Below are 18,564 nucleotides of genomic sequence, written 5' to 3' on the forward strand. Positions count from 1 at the left end.
GGGTGGACGAATTGGAGGTAACGACCAATTTCAAAATGAAATTGATGGGCACTGGAAGGAAGTAAACTTGCAGGGGAACGGGGACACCGAGGGGGAATGGGACTGACTGGATTGTTCTACAGAGTCAGTATGGACTCCAGTTACTGAATAGACCTTGTTGAAGGTAACTTTGTGACATTGAACCTGAATCTGTGCAGCTGTTGATCAAAACGAACAACTTTTTCATCAAATATTTCTGACTCTTGACCAATGGGAAAAGTGTTACCAGCTTCCCCACAACAAATTGAGCCAATCAGCTTGGAGCCTCTTCTAACGATGAACTAAAACTTTTATCAAACAGGGTGCAAACGTGACACCACTGTTTAATAAAGGAGGTCGGCAGAAAGCGGGTAACTATAGGCCGGTAAGCTTAACTTCGGTTGTAGGGAAAATGCTGGAACCTATCATTAAGGAGGAAATAGCGGGGCACCTGGAGGGAAATTGTCCCATTGGGCAGACGCAGCATGGGTTCACAAAGGGTAGGTCGGGTCTGACTAATTTGGTAGAATTTTTTGAGGACGTTACCAGTGCAGTAGATAACGGGGAGCCAATGGATGTGGTATATCTGGATTTCCAGAAAGCTTTTGACAAGGTGCCACACAAAAGGTTGCTGCATAAACTAAAGATGCATGGCACTGAGGGTAAAGTGGTAGCATGGGTAGAGGATTGGTTAACTAACAGAAAGCAGAGAGTGGGGATAAATGGGTGTTTCTCTGGTTGGCAACCTGTAACTAGTGGGGTCCCTCAAGGATCAGTGTTGGGCCCGCAGTTGTTCACAATTTACATAGACGATTTGGAATTGGGGACCAAGTGCAATGTGGCAAAGTTTGCAGACGACACTAAGATGAGTGGTAAAGCAAAAAGTGCAGAGGATACCGGAAGTCTGCAGAAGGATTTGGATAGGTTGGGTGAATGGGCTAGGGTCTGGCAGATGGAATTCAATGTTGCCAAGTGTGAGGCTATCCATTTTGGGAGGAATAACAGCAGAATGGATTATTATTTAAACGGTAAGATGTTAAAACATGCTGCTGTGCAGAGGGACATGGGTGTGCTGGTGCACGAGTCGCAAAAAGTTGGTGTGCAGGTGCAACAGGTGATTAAGAAGGCTAATCGAGTTTTGTCTTTCGTTGCTAGAGGGATGGAGTTCAAGACTAGGGAGGTTATGCTGCAATTGTATAGGGTGTTGGTGAGGCCACATCTGGAGTATTGTGTTCAGTTTTGGTCTCCTTACCTGAGAAAGGACATATTGGCACTGGAGGGAGTGCAAAGGAGATTCCTAGGTTGATCCCAGAGTTGAGGGGATTAGATTATGACGAGAGGTTGAGTAGACTGTACTCATTGGAGTTTAGAAGGATGCGGGGGGATCTTATTGAAACATATAAAATTATGAAGGGAATAGATAGGATAGATGCGGGCAGGTTGTTTCCACTGGTCGGGGAAAGCAGAACTAGGGGGCATAGCCTCAAAATAAGGGGAAGTAGATTTAGGACGGAGTGTAGGAGGAACTTCTTCACCCAAAGGGTTGTGAATCTCTGGAATTCCTTGCCCAGTGAAGCAGTTGAGGCTCCTTCTTTAAACGTCTTTAAGAAAAAGATAGATACCTTTCTAAAGAATAAAGGGATTTGGGGATATGGTGTACGGGCCGGAGAGTGGAGCTGAGTCCACAAAGATCAGCCATGATCTCATTGAATGGCGGAGCAGGCTCGAGGGGCCAGATGGCCTACTCCTGTTCCTAGTTCTTATGTCCTTATGTCCTGGAATAGCTGGTACTCTGACCCCTTCCTGACCTTAACACCAGTTTTTTTTTATTCTTCAAGCTACAGTACAGTATTCGACACTTAAAGAGACATGCCACTGAAGACATTTCATCACCGAGCTTACGTACAGGACAATTTATTAATTACACAAACGTGTTAATGAGGTGATGTCTAACTGATACTGATGGCTGACTCCAGCTATTCTCCATGGAATCACCGCTCTTTTTAGTAACTACAATGTACTGACATCACCAAACCTAAACACGTAGAGCTTTCATACTCATCGATCCCCAAACAGGCTGAATGTGCCCCGGTGCCCAAAGTAGGCGTCACAGGATCAGGGAACAGAGGAGCCAAAGAGAAACCATTTGGGTCCAGAACATTGTGAACATCCTTTTACTCTGGTTGTCTTTGATCCTCAAGTCATTTTCACCTTTTTTTAAACCATGTTCGGTTTCATTAATAAACTTGTATCAGGAAAAAATATTTGATTTTTCTGGACTTTTCATGATTAGATTGATGCACTTTAAGGAAAGTGGGTGAGAGGGGTTGACAGGCTCTTTAACAGAAAGTGAGTCCCTCTGAGGTAATTGGCAAAGAAGCCAGAGGGGGAGATGAGATTTTATTTTATTTTTTGACACAGCGAGCTGTTCTGATCTGTCTGAAAGCAGATTCAATAGTATCTTTCCAAAGAGTAAATACTTGAAAGGGAAGAATTTGCAGGACTGTGGAGAAAGAGCAGAGAAGTTGGATGAATCAGAGAGACCTTTCAGAGATAGCAGGGAAACGATGGGCTGAATTGACTCTTGCAGCCTGTGAATCTGAGCCTCCTGCTTTTGTGCAGGTTAAAAGGGACAGATTTCATTGCAGCCTCTTCCCTGTATATGTATTTAAAGAGACAAGTTTCTCTTTAGCTTTGAGTGACCGATATAACAATTGGTTGGAGGCCCATTTCCCAGTCAGTCCTCCAGCACCGTCCTGTCTCTCCATTAGTGCGCCGCCCATGGCAGTTTCCCAACTGGTGCGCAAGCCCCGTTATTCTCAGCTAAATCGGGCAGGAGATACAGAAGTCTGAGAACACGCACGAACAGACTCTAAAACAGCTTCTTCCCCGCTATTACCAGACTCCTAAATGACCCTCTTATGGACTGACCTCATTAACACTACAGCCTGTATGCTTCATCCGATGCCGGTGCTTATGTACTAACATTGTATATGTTGTGTTGCCCTATTATGTATTTTCTTTCATTCCCTTTTCTTCCCATGTACTTAATGATCTGTTGAGCGGCTCACAGAAAAATACTTATCACTGTACCTCGGTACACGTGACAATAAACAAATCCAATCCAATCCAATTCAGCCCACAGCTCCGTCTCCTGCCTGTCATTGACATGAGCAATAGACACAGAAAAGTGCCCGAGGCTCAAATGGGAAGTTAAAACTTGTGTCTCTAAATCAACACTTCAACATTTGTCAGTCAAACATGTTATTGATACTGGGGTTTTTATTATTAGATTTAGGCACTGGAGGCAAAGGGTGGGGGTTTTAAAGGGTACCTTTCCCTTTCTAACCTTGTATTGTCTATCGTGTCAGCCGTGGCTCAGTGGGCAGCTCTCTCACCTCTGAGTCAGAAGGTTGTGGGATCAAATCCCTGTCAGGGACCTGTGGACAAAAACCAGTTCCAACATTCCTCATCCCAGCACTGAGGGAGTGCTGCACTGTCAGAACAGCCTTCTTTCAAATACGATGTTAAACTGAGGCCCCGTCTGCCCCTCTCAGGTGGGTGTAATAGTTCCCACAGTCAGTATTTTGAAGAAGAGCAGGGGAGTTATCCCCGGTGCCCTGGTCAATATTTATCCCTCAATCAACATCACTAAAAACACATCATCTGCTTATTATCACATTGATGTGTGTGGGATCTTGCTGTGTGTAAATTGGCTGCCGCGTTTCCGACATTAAAACAGTGACTACACTTCAAAAGTATTTCATTGGCTGTAAAGCACTTTGGGATATCCTGTGGTTGTGAAAGGTGCTATACAAATGCAAGTTTTTAAATTGAAGGTTTATGTTATTTGATGTTGTTATCTGGAACTTAATTGATTTCAGCCACCCCCAACTTACCATTTAATAAATTCACTTTGGTTCAGACAAGACTTTAACCAATTAAGACAAAGGCAGAATTCTCTGGATAGTAAATTTAAAAATAAGTTTATTAAATGAAAAAGGTTTACTGAATAACTTTAAGATATTGATTTTACAACTTCATGTGGGTGATCAGTCTGTAGAAGTGTAACTCTCTCTGGCTCCTTTTTTGACAGTAATTCTTGTGGAATTCAGCCTTGGGAGTCTGGCTCCTTCTTTGACAGTAATTTCCTTGGAATTCGGCCTCGGGTGTCTTCAGTACTTGGCCAGCAAGGAAGACCTTCAGAACTTCAGCTTTTATCCCCAAAGTGACCAATACCTCACGTCAGAGTTGGGCCTGTTGTGACATGATAATTGGTCAATTTGGTCACGAGATTAATTTAATTGGAACCCCACCACCTTCTCTCATTATCTTAGACAGGAATACAATAGAACTGTTTCATACTATCACTTTATCTGATTCTATACAATCCCTTATTCAGACAGTTTCAAATGTTGAGGCTAATCAGAGCTTGAAGGTCTCTCTTGTCAGTACATTTATCCTCATTGCACTTTCTTTGTACACAGCAATTAATCTTTGACATTTTTACAGCAAATGAGAATCAGGGCACGATCTAATGGCCACGATGCGCAAGGCGCGAATCCAACTGCAGCAGTTAGACCGCAGGAGAGTCCGAAATTGGGCACCAAGCGCCAATCAGTTTCCGATCTAACCGGCCGATTCGCATTGGCGAATCTGGATACAATTTAGGCCAATCTCTATCCCATTAACGGGAAGGACCCCCTATCTAAAGGCCTTGCTTGATTTAAGCGCCTCCCCAGTGAGCAGTCACATGGACGCCCATTAGTATTGGCCCAAACAGACATGGACCAGGAGTCACCGTACCAAAAGGATCCCGCGTCACTGGATGCCCCTGAGTGGTCAGGGTTAGGGCAGGGTGGCCCCTCCTGGCCCAGCCCCGAGAACGTGTGCACCTTGGCACTGCCAGACTGGCACCTTGGCATCGCAAACCTGGGTATTTCACACTCTGCCCATTCATAAAGATCACTCATAAAGACTGAGTCTTGATTTTGTGCAACAACCATGTCTTTCTCTCCATTTCAAATCTCCTGTGAAAATCCATATACAGCATATCGTGAAAATATTAGATTTAAAACAGAACGAGTTGTTGAGATTCACTGCCTGACAAAGGTGCTGGAAGGAATTTCAACTGTATCTTTCAAAAGGGAACTGGACAGATTCTGTAGGAAAAGAAACTTGCCGGGCGATGGGACTAATTAGATAGTTCATTCAAAGAGCTAGCATGGGAACGATGGGTGGGATGGCCTCTTTCTGTGCTCTCTGAGACTCGTTTGCATTTGAAGAAATTGGGAAATAAGAGAAACCCACTTCCTACGATGCGGGTAGAAGCAGAGATGATGGAATGTTTCCAAAAGGAAAATGGATGGGCTTTTCAGGGAAATAAACTGACAGGGATACGGGGATAGAACGGGGCAATGGTTTGATCTACAGAGATCTACAAGTTGTGAATCTTTGGAAATCTCGACCCCAGAGGGCTGTGGGAGCTCAGTCATTGAGAGTGTTTAAAGCAGAGACTGACCGATTTCTAAATCCCAATAACACAAAGGGATATGGGGATAGTGTGGGGGGAAAATGGCAATGAAGTGGATGATCAGCCATGATCGTATTGAATGGTGGAGCAGGCTCGACGGGCTGAATGGCCAACTCCTGCTCCTATGTTCCAATGATACAAAGATAGGTAGGAAAGTAAATTGTGAAGAGGACATAAGGAGGTTAAAAAGTTATATGTTAAATGAGTGGGATGAAACCTGCCAAAAGGAGAATAACGTGGGAAAATGTGTAATTGTCCATGTTGGTCAGAAGAATATAAAAGCTTATTATCTAAATGGTGAGAGGGGCAGCACGGTGGCGCAGTGGATTAACCCTGCTGCCTCACGGCGCCGAGATCCCAGGTTCAATCCCGGCTCTGGGTCACCGTCCATGTGGAGTTTGCACATTCTCCCCGTGTTTGCGTGGGTCTTGCTCCCACAACCCAAAGATGTGCAGGCTAGGTGAATTGGCCACACTATATTGCCCCTTAATTGGTAAAAATTAATTGGGTACTCTAAATTTATTTTTAAAAAGAAAAAAAAATCTAAATGGTGAGAGATTGCAGAGCTCTGAGATTCAGAGGGATCTCGGTGTCTAAGAGCATGAATCACAAAAGGCGAGCATACAGGTACAGCAAGTAATTGGGAAAGCTAATATAATGTTATTGTTTATTGTGAGGGGAATTGAATACAAAAGTAGGGATGTTATGCTTCAGTTGTACAGGACATTGCTGAGACCACATCTGGAGCACTGTGTACAGTATTTCTCTCATTTAAGGAATGATGTAAATGTGTTGGAAGCAGTTCAGAGAAGGTTTACCGGACTCATACCTGGAATTGGAGGCTGGTCTTATGAGGAATGATTGGACAGGCTGGGCTTGTGTCCGATGGAGTTTAGGTGACTTGATTGAACCGTATAAGATGCTGAAGGGCCTTGACAGGGTGGATGTGGAAAGGATGTTTCCCCTTGTGGGAGAATCTAGAAATTGGAGTTGCTTTAAAAGTAATAACTTGCCCATTTAAGGCAGAGGAGAACTTTTTCTCCCAGAGCGTTCTGAGTCTTTGGAACTCTCTTCTTCAAAGGGCAGTGGAAGCAGAGTCTTTGAATATTTTGAAGGCACTGTCAGCACTGAATAGAAACTCACAACAGACAATTCTCGTTTGTATTGAACATTCTTTCCTCTCATTCCACAAAAGCTGTAAATCTCCATCCCACACACTCTCCTTCCATTCTCACTCTGTTCTACCTAATATACACCCCCTAATTCATCCTGGTCAACAAATTCATGTTCGCTGCGTCCCGTCCTGAGAACAGGGACCTGACAATCTTAATGCAGCTGCGAGCCATGTATATGTCTATATTACTGGACTACAAATGTGTGTATGGTACAGAATTGTATTGCTTGATTAGAGATGGTTGGAGTGATATAAAGAACAACTTTACAAAGGAGCGAGTGGTGCTTATTTGAGCAAGGACCAATTTCATCCAAATTAGACAGGAACTGGGGAATGTGGTTTGGGAGCAGCTATTTGAGGGTAATCCACATCTGACATGTGGAAGGCTTTGACAGGCTAGTTGATTGAAGTGCAGGAGAGGCATGTCACCACAAAAATGAAGGATAGCAATGGCAGGATTTGGGAACCATGGATGGCAAGGGAAATTGTAAGCTTAGTCAAAAGGAAAAAAGAAGCATATGATAGATCTCGGCACCTAAAAACTGACAAAGCACTTGAGGAGTACAGTGAAAATAGGAAGGAGCTTAAACTGGAATTAGGAGGGCTAAAAGGGGCCATGGAATGTTTTTAGCAAACCTGGTTAAGGAGAATCCCATTACTTTTTATGCATATATTAGGAGCAAGAGGGTAGCAAGAGAAAGAGTAGCCCCACTCAAGGACAATGGAGGGAAGTTATATGTGGACCCGCAGGAAGTGGGTAAAATCTTTAAGGAGTATTTTGTATCAGTATTCACCAGGGAGAAGGACATGGCAGATGTTGAGTTCAGGGATCGGTGTGTGACAGCTCTTGAGAACGTCAATACATCAAAGAACATGAATATCCTAAATTGCATTAAGGTAGACAAGTCCCCAGGGCCGGATGGGATCTATCCCAGGTTACTGAGGGAGGCAAAGGGAGAAATGCTTGGGGCCTTAACAGATATCTTCACATCCTCTTTGACCACAGGGGAGGTTCCAGATGACTGGAGAATAGCCAATGCTGTTCCCTTCTTTAAGAAAATTATAGACCGATGAGCCTGACATCAGTGGTGGGGAAGCTTTTGGAAAAGGTATTGAGGGACAGGGTTTTTGCACATTTGGAAGAAAATGGACTAGTTAGTGACAGGCAGCATGTTTCGTACGGGGAAGGTCATGTCTTAAAAAACAACTTAATTGAGTTTTTTGAAGAGGTGACAAAGAAATTTGATGAGGGAAGGATGGTGGATGTAATTTATATGGACTTTAGTAGGCGTTTGACAAGGTTCCACATGGCAGCCTGGAAAAAAACTAAAATCACATGGGATTCAGGATGGGCTGACTAGATGGATACAGAACTGGCTTGGTTATAGAAACAGAGAGTCGCGGTGGAAGGGTGTTTTTCAGAATGGAGATCTGTAGCTAGTGGTGTTCCGCAGGGATCAGTGCTGGGATCTCTGTTGTTGGTCTGGAGGAAAATGTGGGTAGTCTGATCAGTAAGTTTGAGGATGACTCGAAGTTTGGCAGAGTTGCTGATAGTGCCGAGGGATACAACAGGATGTAGATAGATTGGAGACTTGGGCACAGAAATGGCAGATGGAATTTAATCCGGATAAATGCAAGGTGATGCATTTTGGAGGTTCAAATCTAGGTATGAATTATACTGTAAATGGCAGAACCCTTCGAACATTAACATACAGAGGGATCTGGGAGTGCAGGTCCACAGTTCCCTAAATGTGGCAACACAGGTGGCCAAGGTGATTGAGAAGGTATATGACATGCTTGCTTCATCAGCCGGGACACTGAGTATAGGAGCTGGGAAATCATGTTGCAGCTATATAAAACCTTGGTTAGTCCACATTTGAAGTATTGCGTGCAGTTCTGGTCACCACATTATCAGAAGGACGTGGATGCTTTGGAGAGAGTGCAAAGAAGGTTCACCAGAATATTGCCTGGTTTCGAGGGTGTTTGTTATGAGGAGAGTTTGAATAAATTAGGATTGTTTTCATTGGAAAGACAGAGGCTGAGGGGAGACCTGATAGAGGTCGACAAAATTATGAGAGGCACAGACAGGTTGGATAGTCAGAGGCTTCTTCCAATGGTGAAGTGTCAATTACAAGGGGGCTCAGGTTCAAGGTAAGAGGGAGAAAGTTAAAGGGAGATGTGCGCAGTAAGTTTCTCACACAGAGACTGGTGGGTACCTGGAACACACTGCCAAAGGATGTGATGGAAGCAGGCACATTAGCAACATTTAAGAGGCATCTGGATGGGTACATGAATAGGGAGGAAGTAGAGGGATACGGACCGAGTAAGGGCAGAAGTTTTTTTTAAAAGTTAGGGCATCATGATCTGTGCTGAGGGTTGGAGGGCCGAAGGGCCTGTTCTTGTGCTGTACTTTTTTGTGTTCTTTGTTCTTACTACATCTCTGGTAGTGATATTTAATTCCTCCCCCATATTTTGTAGCATTAATCGAATAATCAACACGGATGCAAAATATCTATTTCACTCCTTTGCCATTTCCTTATTCCCCATAACTATCTCCCAGATTTATTTTCTAAGGAGCCTGTGTGAACTTGAGGTTTCAATCAGATCAGCCGGGAACTTATTGAATGGTGGAGCAAGCTCGAGGTGCCGAGTGGCTTACGCCATTCCAGAATCTAGAGAACTTTGACAGATTTTCTTTTCTCCGTTGAGGTTAATTTGCCTTCAAATTTCTGGGCAAAATATGCCTAAAAGTGCCTATTTGGTTCTGGTTTGGTGGAGAGCCACCTGATGTGCGTCCGTTCAGCACATTACCATCACTGGAAGTCCAGAATATTGAAAGATGATCACCAATGTATCCACTATTTCTACAGCCGTCTCTTTCAACACTCTGGGATGTAGAGCATCAGCTTTTGGGGATTTATTGACTTCCAGTCCTGTTAATTTCTCCAGCACAGCTTTTTCACTCAGAATAATTCCTTTCAGTTCCTTGTGATCACTAGCTCCTCAGTTCTCCAGTCGTTTTGGGATGATTTCTGTATCTTCCTCCATGGATCTACCCCAGAATACTGAAGGAGGCTGGAGAGGAAATTGCTGAGGCCTTGACAGAAATCTTTGGATCCTCGCTGTCTTCAGGGGATGTCCCGGAGGACTGGAGAATAGCCAATGTTGTTCCTCTGTTTAAGAAGGGTAGCAAGGATAATCCCGGGAACTACAGGCCGGTGAGCCTTACTTCAGTGGTAGGGAAATTACTGGAGAGAATTCTTCGAGACAGGATCTACTCCCATTTGGAAGCAAATGGACGTATTAGTGAGAGGCAGCACGGTTGTGTGAAGGGGAGGTCATGTCTCACTAACTTGATAGAGTTTTTCGAGGAGGTCACTAAGATGATTGATGCAGGTAGGGCAGTAGATGTTGTCTATATGGACTTCAGTAAGGCCTTTGACAAGGTCCCTCATGGTAGACTAGTACAAAAGGTGAAGTCACACGGGATCAGGGGTGAGCTGGCAAGGTGGATACAGAACTGGCTAGGCCATAGAAGGCAGAGAGTAGCAATGGAGGGATGCTTTTTAATTGGAAGGCTGTGACCAGTGGTGTTCCACAGGGATCAGTGCTGGGACCTTTGCTCTTTGTAGTATATATAAATGATTTGGAGGAAAATGTAACTGGTCTGATTAGTAAGTTTGCAGATGACACAAAGGTTGGTGGAATTGCGGATAGCGATGAGGACTGTCGGAGGATACAGCAGGATTTAGATTGTCTGGAGACTTGGGCGGAGAGATGGCAGATGGAGTTTAATCCGGACAAATGTGAGGTAATGCATTTTGGAAGGTCTAATGCAGGTAGGGAATATACAGTGAATGGTAGAACCCTCAAGAGTATTGAAAGTCACAGAGATCTAGGAGTACAGGTCCACAGGTCACTGAAAGGGGCAACACAGGTGGAGAAGGTAGTCAAGAAGGCATACGGCATGCTTGCCTTCATTGGCCGGGGCATTGAGTATAAGAATTGGTAAGTCATGTTGCAGCTGTATAGAACCTTAGTTAGGCCACACTTGGAGTATAGTGTTCAATTCTGGTCGCCACACTACCAGAAGGATGTGGAGGCTTTAGAGAGGGTGCAGAAGAGATTTACCAGAATGTTGCCTGGTATGGAGGGCATTAGCTATGAGGAGCGATTGAATAAACTCGGTTTGTTCTCACTGGAACGAAGGAGGTTGAGGGGAGGCCTGATAGAGGTATACAAAATTATGAGGGGCATAGACAGAGTGGATAGTCAGAGGCTTTTCCCCAGGGTAGAGGGGTCAATTACTAGGGGGCATAGGTTTAAGGTGAGAGGGGCAAGGTTTAGAGTAGATGTACGAGGCAAGTTTTTTACGCAGAGGGTAGTGGGTGCCTGGAACTCGCTACCGGAGGAGGTAGTGGAAGCAGGGACGATAGGGACATTTAAGGGGCATCTTGACAAATATATGAATAGGATGGGAATAGAAGGATACGGACCCAGGAAGTGTAGAAGATTGTAGATTAGTCGGGCAGCATGGTCGGCACGGGCTTGGAGGGCCGAAGGGCCTGTTCCTGTGCTGTACATTTCTTTGTTCTTTGAGACAGACACACATTGTTTAGTTTCCCTGCCATTTCCTTATTCCCCATTATAAACTCTCCTGTCTCTGCCTGGAATGGACCCACATTGGTCTTTGCTAATCTTTTCCTTTCTCTTTATCAGTTTCTTGCTCCTTCTTTGCTGAATTTGAAAACAAGTTCCCAATCCTCAGGCTCACTACTATTTTGGCAGGGCAGCACGGTGGCGCAGTATTAAGCACTGCTGCCTCGCGGCGCCGAGGTCCCAGTTTCCATCCCGGCTCTGGGTCACTGTCCTGTGGAGTTTGCACATTTTGCCATGTCTGCGTGGGTTTCGCCCCCACAATCCAAAGATGTGCAGGGTAAATGGACTGACCACGCTAAATTGCCCCTCAATTGGAAAAAGATGAATTGGGCACTCTAAATTTATATTAAAAGAAAGATTACTACTATTTTGGCCACTTGATGAGCCTCTTTCTTTGATTTAATGGAATCTTTAACTTTTCTTGGAAGCTACCATTTCATCACTTTTCCCATTGGATTTTTGTTTCTTAAAAGAATCTATATTTTATGTAAATATGTAACAAATCCTTAAATGCTAGTGCTTGCCTGTCTAACATCATAACTTTTATTGTAAGTACCGAATCTACCACATACAACTTGCCCCTCATATCTCGACAGTTTCCTTCTGTGAGAAACATCCATATAAACTAAAGAAAGAAACCATATAACCACCTGAGTCCATCTTCATGGCAACGTAGCATGCATCGGGGTACCTCCAAACAGAAATGCAAACTAAATATCTTTTCACCTCCAAACACTCTTTCACTCTGTGAACCTCGTGAAATTTGAAACCAAGTATTTTTAACAAGGCTTAAAGAGCATCAGCCCACTGAAGGCAAAGTCGTGGGAACGGCCAATCCAGCTGGAAAAAAACCTCCGACCCTCCCTATTGACCAACTGACAAAATGAATGAAATGCAATGCTGCATTGAATTGAAAGCAGAAACAATAACAGCAGAAACCAACCCCTGTAATCACTTGTGAACTTGTTGGTGTCTCAGCAGGTGTGATGAATCATAAAATCCCTTCCCACACTGAGAGCAGGTGAACGGCCTCTCCCCAGTGTGAATTCGCTGGTGTGTCTGCAGGCTGGACAATTGAGTGAATCCCTTCCCACACTGAGGGCAGATGAACGGCCTCTCCCCAGTGTGAATTCGCTGATGTGTCTGCAGGTTGGATGAATCACTGAATCCCTTCCCACACTGAGAGCAGGTAAATGGCTTCTCCCCAGTGTGAACTCGCTGATGTGTCTGCAGGGTGGCCGAATGACTGAATCCCTTCCCACACTGAGAACAGATGAACGGCCTCTCCCCAGTGTGAACTCGCTGGTGTGTCTGCAGGTGGGATAACTGAATGAATCCCTTATCACACTGAGAGCAGTTGAATGGTCTCTCCCCCGTGTGAATTCGCTGATGTGTCCGCAAGTAGGCTAACTGAGTGAATCCCTTCCCACACTGAGAGCAGGTGAATGGCGTCTGCCCACTGTGAACTCGCTGGTGTCTCTGAAGGTGGGATAATTGAGTGAATGTCGTCTCACACTGAGAGCAGCTGAACGGCCTCTCTCCAGTGTGACTGCGCCGATGAATCTCCAGCACAGACGGGCATCTGAATCCCTTTCCACAGTCCCCACATTTCCAGGGTTTCTCCATGGTGCCAGTGTCCTTGTGTCTTTATGATCAGTTAAAGCCACACACAGGACACATGTACAGTCTCTCCCCGCTGTGAATAGTCCGATGTTTTTTCAAGCTGTGGAACTGGTTAAAGCTCTTTCCACAGTCAGTGCTCTGGAACACTCTCACTCGGGTGTCCATATGTCTTTGTGCTTTTCGAGTCACACTGATGTTTAAAATCTTTTGAAGCTGACAGATCGGGCAAACATTGCTCCTTCTTAATTCAAAGTCTGACCATATTAAGTTGCCAAATATTTCAGTGACTGTTGGATCGAGACGTGACATTTAAGATTTCTGTCTCTACTTCGTCATCATCTAATATCCTGAAAAAAGAATTTACAAAATACAGCACTGTCAGTACAGGGTAGAAATTCAGATAATTCTAGTTTCTCTGGGACATTCTTTTCTCTCTTATTTGTGAAAAGCAGGAAATCTCCATCCCACACACTCTCTCTCCATTCTCACTCTCCTGTATCTAATATTCACCCTCCCAATTCTCCTGAAGGTGCTGATTCAGGCTGATTGACAGATCATAGAAATTACAGTGCAGAAGGAGGCCATTTGGCCCATCGAGTCTGCACCGGTCCTTGGAAAGAGACCCTACTCAAGCCCTCACCTCCACCCAATCCCCATAACCCCACCTTATGTTTTTGAACACTAACGGCAATTTAGCATGGCCAATCCAGCTAACCTGCACATCTTCGGACTGTGGGAGGAAAACGAAGTGCTTGGAGGAGACCCACGCAGACTCAGGGAGAATGTGTAGACTCCGCACAGACAGTGACCCAAGCCAGGAATCGAATCTTAAGCGACCCTGGAGCTGTGAAACAACAGTGCTAACCACTGTGCTACCATGCTCACTGTTTCCTGTCCCGGACTCAGAGATCATAACAAATAGATGCTGGAGTCAGCCATTCGGCCCATCGAGCCTGCTTATCCATTCAATAAGATCATTGATCGATCTACCTCAGTACCATTTTCCCACAATTTACTCCATATCCCTTGACATTATCAATATCTAGAAACCTATCAATCTCGGTCTCCAAAATACTTGATCACCGATGTTTCTCAGTTCTCTGGGGTAGAGATTTCCAAAGCTTCACCACATCCTCAAGTGAAGAAATCTCTCCTCATCTCAGCTTTCTCTCCATTTTCCTATTGATTTCCCATAACCCTCGACTCCCTCTCAATCAGAAATCTGTCCAACTCATCCGTGAATATATTCAGTGACTCCCAGACTCCACTGGTCCCCGTGGAAGAGAAATCCAGAGACTAACAACCCTCTGAGGGAAGAGATGACTGGAAATATGTAACGTAGCTACAGCACAATATTACACAACTGGAAATAATAATAAATGTACTTTATTACTGAACCATCAATAATATATCTAATATGTACCATATAACACTGGGCTTTTCTCTGATATTAATATGTTGTCCCCTCAAATGTCAGCCATCTCCTGGGGAAACCAGCCCTTTAATTGTGAACATTGGGAAAGAGACCATCCTTTTAGCCAGACAAATAAATGTGTGAAGCTGAGGGAGCAAAGGATGTCAATGTCTTTAAGAGAGAGAGAGAGACCTGGGCCAAGCTTTGCAGAGTCTGCACCCTCCCTGGATTCACTTCCTTTCCCTTCAGTTGCTCCAAGTCACCAATGTCCCCCTAGAATGAGAAAAGCAATGGAAAGGGGGAAACATTGATTTCCTCCCAGATGTTGCCCAGAGGAGGAAGCTTTAGTTAACTTTTGCGTTGTGACATCACAATGGAGCACTGCCTGAATCAGCCAATACTGCTCCACGGTGAAGTCGACGGGTACCAGTGCGCCGGCGCGAATCGCGGTAACGGCCCCGCCCCCGCCCATTGTTCCCCTTCCCCCTGCACCTGCTCCTCCTCAAGGCAACCGGCTGACGGCTCCGGCCAGAGCGAGAAGCCGCTCGGTGATTTCCCACCGGCCCGGGACTGCGCATGTTCGATGGCGGTGGGATGTTGCGCATGTGCAGGGGAGTGTCCACCCCGTGACCATCCTGCTGAGGTGTTGACCAATGGGAAGAGTGGGAGCGCTCTGCTTCTCCAGCCATTCGGAGCGCGGAGTTTGTGAGAATGAAGGTTGAGCTTCACACAGACTGAAACCTCCTCCTGTTTCCAACATCTGGGAGTAAAACACTTTCTTTTCTCCCCCTTTCCATTTCTTTTCTCATTCTCACCTTCAGTTGGTCACTTGCAGCAACTGAAGGGAAAGGAAGTGAATCCAGGGAGGGTGCAGACTCTGGAAAGATTGGCCCAGGTCTCTCTCTCTCAAAGACATTGACATCCTTTGCTCCCTCAGCTTGACACATTTATTTGTCTGACTAAAAGGATGGTCTATTTCCCAATGTTCACAATTAAAGGGCTGCTTTCCCCAGGAGATGGCTGACATTTAAGGGGACAGAAAATTAATATCAGCCAGAGATGTGCATGGCCAGATCTTGTTCCTCTATTTTCTGCTTTTGAGCTTCCTTCTGCTGTCCCCGTGCTTTTGAAAATTCCACATAACCCAACAAAAGTTACAAGTATATTTTCTGTATTGAAAATGAATAATACAGTTATTGTTGTTCGTGTTGTCTCGTGTTGTTATATGGTACAGATTAGATGTATTATTGATGCTTCTGTAATAAAGTACACTATTATTTCTAGTTATGTAATAAAGTACTTTAGCTACAATATATATTTCCAACCATGCAGTCATTGCGACACAGAAGGAGTCCATTCAGTTACCCGAATCCATGCTGATTTATGAAAGAGCAATCCAGTCAGTCCCATTTCTCCTCTCTATCCCTGTTTCCCTGCAAATTGGTTTCCTTCAAGTCTGCATCCAATTTCATTTTTAAATTATAATATACGTTTTCATTTTACAGGTTATGGGCATTGCTGGTTAGCCCAGCATTTATTGCCCATCCCTAGTTGCCTTTCAGGAGGTGGTGGTGAGTTGCCTTCTTGAACCCCTGCAGTCCATGATGTGTAGGTACACCCACTGTGCTCTTCGGGAGGGAGTTATTATTATTCTCCACTTCCACCACCATTGTGATTTTCAGATGATGTCCACTCATTGTCTAAATTTAATTCTTCCTCACAGATCCTCACTGTGATATACAGAACTATATATCAATTGTTTTGTTGCACAGCAAATACCATAGAATCTACAGTGCAGAAGGAGGCTATTCGGCCCATCGAGTCTGCACCGGCTGTTGGAAAGAGCACCCCACCCAAGGTCCATACCTCCACCCTATCCCCATAACCCAGTAATCCCACCCAACACTAAGGGCAATTTATCATTGCCAATCCACCTAACCTGCACATCTTTGGACTGTGGGTGGAAACCGGAGCACCCGGAGGAAACCCACGCACACACGGGGAGGATGTGCAGACTCCGCACAGACAGTGACCCAATCCGGGAATCGAACCTGGGACCCTGGAGCTGTGAAGCAATTGTGCTATCCACAATGCTACCGTGTTGCCCAACTTAATTAATGTATAGAAATTAAGGCTATTGTTTGTCTTTATAAAAAGTAGATGAATATGGATAAAGGAAAACAAATCCAAGCGTTTCACTTTCCCTTTAAACAATACTAACATGTTGTTGGCCATGTTACAAACTCATTTCCTAGCCAAAAATAAGAATATTAAGAACCTAAAAAAAAGAACTTAAAAAATACACTCTCAAATGTCATAATCCACAAATGGTGCACATAGATGGATACACGCACATGTACTCGCCGCCTGCATTAAGATTTTTGGGTGTCGTCTTCGGGACATGAGGCAGTGACCCTGCATCTGTGGATTAGCATGATTCACACCTTCAGGAGAATTGGGAGGGTGAATATCAGGTACAAGAGAGTGAGAATGGAGGGGGAGTTTACATTTCAGGAATAAGTGAGGAAAGAATGTTCCAAATAAACTAGAATTCTCCTTTCTGAATTTCTATCCAGTATTGACTGTGATGAAGTTTGTAAACTCATTTTACAGGATATCAGAAGGGGTGGAGTTACAGGCAGGGAACTAGCCAAATATCACGCCACGATCTGATAAAGACACTCAATTAATCAGGACCTGAATATCATCAGCCTTTAAATGTGGGAGAAATATTTGTCTGTACTGTCTGCTTCAGAAGATTTTAAACACCAGTGTGACTGGAAAAGCACAGAGACACAAACACACACCCAAGTTGAGAGTGTTCCAGGATTAACCAGTTACACAGCTAGAAAAAAAATTACCTTTTGCAGCAAGGCAAAACCCTACTCGTGTTCTGTGTGTGGGCACCTCAGTTTGTCTTTGAACATGGAGAGACACAAGAACATTAGTACCATTGGGAAACCTTGGAAATGTGCGGAATGTGGGTAGAGATCCCCTTCCCCATCAAAGCTAGAAATATATCGGCGCAGTCACACTGGGGAGAGACCGTGCACCTGCTCTGTGTGTGGTAAGCGATTCACTCAATCTTCCCACCTGTTGAGACACAACGTCACTCACATCAATGAGAGACCCCTTAAATGCTCCGATTGTGGGAGCAGCTTCAAAAGCTCTGGGGAACTAATGTCCCACCAGCGCATTCACACTGAGGAGAGAGCGTTCAGCTGTTCTCACTGCATAAAGAGGCTGAGATGGTCTTCCAACCTGCAGGAACACCAGCAAACACACATTGGGGAGTGGCCATTTACCTGCTCTGTCTGTGGGAAGGGATTCATTCAGTTACCCAAACTACAGATGCACCAGCGGATTCACACAGGGGCGGGACCATTCACCTGCTGTGTGTGTGGGTAGGGATTCATTCAGTTATCCAAACTGCAGATGCCCCAGCGGATTCACACAGGGGAAAAGCCGTTCACCTGCTCCATGTGTGGGAAGGAATTCAGACATTCATCCACTCTGCGGACACACCGAGCTCACACTTGTGAAAGGCCATTCGCCTGCTCTCAGTGTGGCAAGGGGTTCGGTGATTCATCCAACCTGTTGAAACACCAGCGAGTTCACACTGGGGAGAGACCATTCACCTGCGCTGTGTGGGAATGGTTCACTTGGTCATCCCACCTGCAGACACCCCAGCGAGTTCACAGGTGATTAAAGGTGTTGGATTCTGTTGTTTTGGTGCTGTTAATCACTGAACCATATTCATTCTGACACTTGGTGAAGTGGGAGGGTTTGAGGGTTTCTCTCTGCTGGACTGGCCGGTCTGCCAATCTTGCTCCGAATGGGCTGATGCTCTTTGAGCCTGGGAGAGCACATTTCTACTGAAATGATCCACAAAAGCTGATGAAGGACATTTATTTTATCCTGGATAGTAAATAGTGTTTTTCCCCCACTACAGGTAGATCTAAAATAAATACATTTGTTTCTGTTCCATTGAGTCTACAGCACAGGGCCAGGCCAGTCGGCTCAATTGGTCTCTGTCAGTATTTATGCTCCACTTGAGCCTCCACCCAGCCCTCTTCATCTCCCCCCATCAGCATATCCTCCTATTCCTTTCTCCCTCATGTATGTATCTAGCTTCCCCTTCAA

The 18,564-nt window shown here is 44.8% G+C and overlaps 1 protein-coding gene and 1 long non-coding RNA gene across 2 annotated transcripts in view; one reads left to right on the forward strand and one right to left on the reverse strand.

Moving 5' to 3' along the window:
• The window catches only part of LOC140417948 (uncharacterized), a 142,860-nt gene extending 124,734 nt beyond the window's left edge, over positions 1-18,126 (forward strand). Inside the window, exon 6 of the mRNA XM_072501381.1 lies at positions 17,911-18,126. Within this exon, the coding sequence (XP_072357482.1) occupies positions 17,911-18,126 (216 nt within the window). The remainder of the gene's footprint in view (positions 1-17,910) is intronic.
• Positions 3,989-15,021, reverse strand: LOC140419929 (uncharacterized). The gene is made up of 3 exons (XR_011946095.1): positions 14,914-15,021; positions 12,328-13,354; positions 3,989-4,275 (listed from the first exon to the last, which is right to left on the reverse strand). It is a non-coding gene; the product is annotated as an uncharacterized lncRNA (long non-coding RNA).
• Positions 18,127-18,564: the final 438 nt, after the last annotated feature.

Source organism: Scyliorhinus torazame, chromosome 5, assembly GCF_047496885.1.
Source record: "Scyliorhinus torazame isolate Kashiwa2021f chromosome 5, sScyTor2.1, whole genome shotgun sequence".
Lineage (NCBI taxonomy): Eukaryota > Metazoa > Chordata > Chondrichthyes > Carcharhiniformes > Scyliorhinidae > Scyliorhinus > Scyliorhinus torazame.